The sequence below is a fragment of the Sorex araneus genome, chromosome 8 (genome assembly GCF_027595985.1).
Source record: "Sorex araneus isolate mSorAra2 chromosome 8, mSorAra2.pri, whole genome shotgun sequence".
In the NCBI taxonomy this organism is placed as follows: domain Eukaryota; kingdom Metazoa; phylum Chordata; class Mammalia; order Eulipotyphla; family Soricidae; genus Sorex; species Sorex araneus.
The window spans coordinates 56,386,927-56,392,081 of record NC_073309.1 but is presented as its reverse complement, the minus strand read 5'-3'; the positions used below and the strand labels follow the sequence as shown (position 1 = coordinate 56,392,081).

The window sequence follows — 5,155 nt, the reverse complement described above, 5'->3', positions numbered from 1 at the left end:
GATGGGAGATGCAGGTTGAAAGTAGACTGTAGATCAAACATAATAGCCACTTAATACCTCTATTGCAAACCACAACACCCAATAGGAGAGAGAGACAGAGACAGAGACAGAGACAGAGAGACAGAGCAAAAGGAAATGCCCTGTCACAGAGGCGGGGTGGGGTGGTGGGAGGGATGCTGGGATCATTGGTGGTGGAAAATGGGCACTGGTGGAGGGATGGGTACTTGACCATTATATGATTGAAACACAAGCACGAAAGTTTGTATCTGTAATTGTACCTCACAGTGATTCACTAATAACAAATTTTTAAAAAGAAAATAAAATCAATCTTCAATTGAAAAAAATTAAAATAAAAAAAGCCCGGGTACATGCCCCCACATGTGCCAACCTCAAAAGCATAGGCCAGTGCAAGAAAGTTACATGATGGCCCCTGGGCATGGGATTTCAATCATGCAAAAGGCCCAGGCAGGCAGATCCACAAATATGAAAAGAAGAGTTGTGGCTTCTTTGAGGTTGGAATGACTTCCACTATGTGTGTATGGGCAGGCAGGGGATATTTGGGTGACAATTGAAGGTTCTGGAACTACCTATCAGGTACTTCATGAATGACCTAGATAATCTGTGAATAAGACAAACAAGATGGTGCCAGCCCCGAGTCTCACTCAGGAGCAATGCAGCGTTTTCCGAAAAGCTGAGTGCACCTCCCTGTTCCTCAGGCAGTAGATGACGGGGTTGCACAAGGGTGTGACCACTGTGTAGATGACAGACAGCACCTTGTTAAGGTCCATGGCCTCCATGCGGCTGGGGCGGGCATAGATGAAGATGGCGGCTGAGTAGAAGATGCCCACCACGACCAGGTGGGATGCGCAGGTGGACAGGGCTTTGCGCCGGGCAGCAGCCGATGGCATGCGGAGCACAGCTCTGCCAATGGCCACGTAGGAGGCGATGGCCACGAGCAGGGAACCCCAGAAGATGACGATGGCTGAGATGAAGTCCACCAGCTCCGTGAGGGCCACGTGGGTGCAGGACAGGTTGAGCAGAGGGGACACATCACAGAAGAAGTGGTTGAGGACATTGGGGCCGCAGTAGGACAGGCTGGCAATGCATGATGTCTTGATCACCGACACTATCAGCCCGCCAAGCCACGAACACAGGGCCAGGCCCAGGCAGACCTGGGGTCGCATGAGCAATGGGTAGCGCAGTGGGAGGCAGATGGCCACATAGCGGTCATAGGCCATGGAAGCCAGCAGAGTGCACTCCGTGCAGATGAGGACGATGAAGAAGAAGAGTTGGGTCATGCAGGCAGTAAAGGTGATGTGGCAGGGTCCCACCCTTAGCCCCACGAGCAGGCTTGGCATGGTCACAGATACGTAGCTCATCTCCATGAAGCTGAGGTTGCCCAGGAAGAAGTACATGGGCTTGTGGAGCTCGCTGTGTCTGCGGGTGAGGAAGATGATGAGCATGTTCTCTAGGACCGTCAGCAGGTAGAGTGCCAGGAAGACCACAAACAGGGCATCACGCACACCCTGCCTTGTGGACAAGCCCAGCAGGATGAACTCCTTCACTCGCGTCCTGTTGATCTCCGCCACAGGGTGCTCCATCTGAGGACAAAACACATGTGGGGAGTTGTAAAAGACTAAAGCTCGCCGAGGGGCGCGTGTACTCTCGGGTGGCTCTGTCTCACCACCCGCGTCCGGTGCTCCGGAACCGCTGTGTGTGCTGTCGGTCAAGGGCAGGCGACGGAAAGAAGAAGGCCAAACTGGTTGATCAGTTTATTTCGTTCTCTCTCTCTGCTTCTTCTGAGTCTGGCCCCCCTTTGTCCCACAGTCTTAGTTTATATAGCAAATTACATAGGGCCTTTTATATAGCAAATTACATAGGGTGGTGGCACAAAGGTGGGTTTAACATCAACAAATAAACAAAGAAGGCTAAGACCATTTCTTAACAAAATCTCATCTAAGGAGATCCACTCAAGGGAGTGATTCCAAACAAGGGTGTGTCAGGGTGTGAGCTAGTAATCTGCTTAAATAGTTACAGTAAATCTACTTCTAATATTTCTAGCAATGTCATTCTGTATGAGCACAGTAAGAGATATAAAGTTTGGTTCTTCCTGAGGACATCTCACTCTACAGTCCTCAGGCCAGGTTAGTCTTCCTAACCCCAGCAGGGTCCTAGTCTTGTCGTTACCTTTGGATCATGACAGCATTGTCCAGGATCATGCCCTCAACTTACAGTTGAGTATTGTGGCGCTTTGGCCTGGCCTATCTCGATGCCAGGGTAGCACATAACTAACCGCTTGCCCTGGATCCATCCTGTCCCTCGTCGGGACCCTGTTTTTGGGGTGCTAGAAACTGAGGGCAACTGAGTTGAGAAAGCAGATGCGCAGGAGTAAATATTATTGGAGTCAATCAACTCCCAAGTTACAAGCACAATATTGTCTTCCTGTGTCCATACAGAAAGGACATTGCTTTCAGGTAAACTATGTTCCCTAAGGCAAGGCTAAAAGGACAAACCCCATGTTATCCTACAGGGAGTGAGTGGACAGCTCTGTCCCCAGACCTCAACCGCTAGCTTTCTGACTCAGGGAAATGCCTCTTGGGTCTCTTAATTTCCTTGTGCACCAGGAGCCAGCCCCAGAGCTTGGAAGCCACAGCAGACATGCCCCACACACAGGGGGTCTGTGTCAGGAATCAAGTCCTGGACTCACCCAGCTGACCCTCTACCCCTGTTATTCCTTCCATAAGAATAAACCAAGCTGTCCCCGTCGGTGGACATCTCCTTTCCTGTGAGACGTTCTAGACACAACCCCATATCGTGAGAGTGAGAAGTATGTGCCTTACCTTCACTTCAGGTCCCCAATTTTCTACATCTCGCCAGTTGCTAAACTATCTTAGTTCCTCCTCCGCCCACTTACCAAAGCCCCATGGGTCCTCCTCTCTCATCTTCAAATGTGCCCCCAGTGCTTCAAGACTTCAGGAAGTGTCCCCACTCAAAGGCACATCTGACAGGGACAGTCCTGACATTTCCCTCCCCACAGAAGTCTGTTCCCACAGCTCCAAAGTGCCCTCTCCGTCCTTATGACTAAGTCTCTGGGGTAATCCAGCCCCTTCCATCCCATTCTCTGGCACGACAGAGTGAGTGCAGGGAGTGCAGGCTCCCTCAGTGGGACCAGGACGCATCTCTTGGATATTGGTCTGCATGTTAGAACCATCAACTTGACCTGGGCCTGAACACTCATGTGGCCCTTTGGCTGCTTGGCTGCTTGGCCTCTACTAAGTCTGACCCCCAACCTGCACTTCACTATTACCCTCAGGTCTGGAGGAACACGGGAAGGAGAGCAAGCAAGGTGACCTCAGCCAAGTCAGGAAATAGCCTTGGGAAGGGTCTGGCATATGTAACCAAATACTACAAAGACAAGACAGCGCTCACTAGCCCACAGTCCACCATCCTCCAGAAGCGCCATGGGTCTCCTGAGCACCACTTGGGAAGCAAAAAGAAAGAAAAGAAGATAGGAGCGCTTTGTTGCAGCTAAATGAGCCTGGCTAGAGATGGAGAACAATTGCTGAGCGTCTGTGACACACTCGGCACTCGCTTAGTCTTTTTCCTCAAAAGTCTCTCTTTTTTAAAAAAATTTTATTGAATCACTGTGAGATAGTTACAAGCTTTCATGTTTGGGTCACAATTGCACAATGATCAAACACCCATCCCTCCACCAGTGCACATGAAATTCTTAATGTGATCTTGAAATGTCATGTTAGTATCCCTCACTGTATGCCCTTTACATGTTAATTTTAAAAGGGTTTAACCCATAAAAGTGGCTGAGATTCAAACAATACAAAGGATATGAGGAGAAGAATCTTTTGCTCCCTCATTATTGAAGTAACTTCTCTGACAGATTTGAGGTATCCTGTACCTACTCACAAATGCACCCATGTGTTATGTGAAATGTGTGTCTAGATGAGCGGTGCTGTTATGTTTCACGTGTAGTATAACACATGTGACCATGCAAGGATAAGTGTGGTCTGCACACTTATCTGTTCCTCTGCACAGATAAGTGTGGATCTAATCTTCCCCCTCTCTATCATGTCATTTCCTTCTACTCTGATCCTTGTTCTGTCCTTGTAGCATTGCACTCACCAATAAATGTGGCAATGGGGTCATATAAGTGATCCTCGAACTGCCTTGTCGTCTTTAAAGCTGCATTGAGTGGATTTTTCCAGTCCTGTGTTGGTGTGCATGTCACCCCTGCTTACAGTGCCACGCAAACTGCGTCTTGCCTTATAGGCATTGGGAAATTAGAGGGCCTGTGGGCAGAGCACCCATGTCCATGGCTCTGCAAAACTCCACCAAGAAGAAGGGACAGAGTCCAGTGGATGGTGGTGGAGGGATATTGGTAATTAGGGTTTTTTTTTGCTTATTTGGGTATTTTGGGTTTGTGGCCACACTCAGCACTGCTCAGTGTTTTCTCCTGGCTCTGCACTGAGGGATCACTCTGGGGGTTAGGGGATATTGGGGAGACCATATGGGATGGTAGGGATCAAACCCGGGTCCTCTATATGCAAGGTGAGTACCCACCCCACTCTGGTCTCAGGTGTTGGTATTTTGGTAGTGAGTGGGACAATGTAGTGTGAAGTGGTGTGAATTTTTACCACTAAAACAAATACAGTCTTGTAAACCAATTTTACCAAAGTAAATTATAATGTAGAAAAGAAATGCTGAGGATATGATACCACCGATAGGTTAACATGTACCTGCGGGCAAGTACATCAGCAGCCTGATGGTGCCTTCAGGCTTCTTGACACCCCAATTTTGCCGCTGTGCCTTTGGCTGGACCCCAAAACTTGGGACCAGGTTTACCAAGAAATTAAACGGCCAAATGTTAGGTATGTGGGAGCCATGCCCACAAACAACCTCCAGCTCAGCTATGCAAGCTCACTTACTGATCTTATCTCAGAGACCCATAGATAAATCTCAAAAGAAACCAAAAGCCACAATTAATCTCGGACCTGCTCATGGCTGAACAAACTGGGGTAAAATCGGGGGGCGGGGGGTGGTTGACCTGTGCCTGCCCAAGCAGAGCTCCCAGTGGCCGCTTGCTTCCACAATCCAAAATCGCTGCCATATCCTCTCCTGACTCCACCATCTTGGGATAGAC

At 49.1% G+C, this 5,155-nt stretch overlaps 1 protein-coding gene across 1 annotated transcript; it reads right to left on the bottom strand.

Moving 5' to 3' along the window:
- Positions 1 to 662: 662 nt before the first annotated feature.
- On the bottom strand, positions 663 to 1,601 carry LOC101550018 (olfactory receptor 5-like). The gene has a single exon (XM_004616988.2). It carries the CDS (start codon positions 1,599 to 1,601, stop codon positions 663 to 665), a length of 939 nt encoding a protein of 312 aa, XP_004617045.1.
- Between the last annotated feature and the right edge of the window lie 3,554 nt (positions 1,602 to 5,155).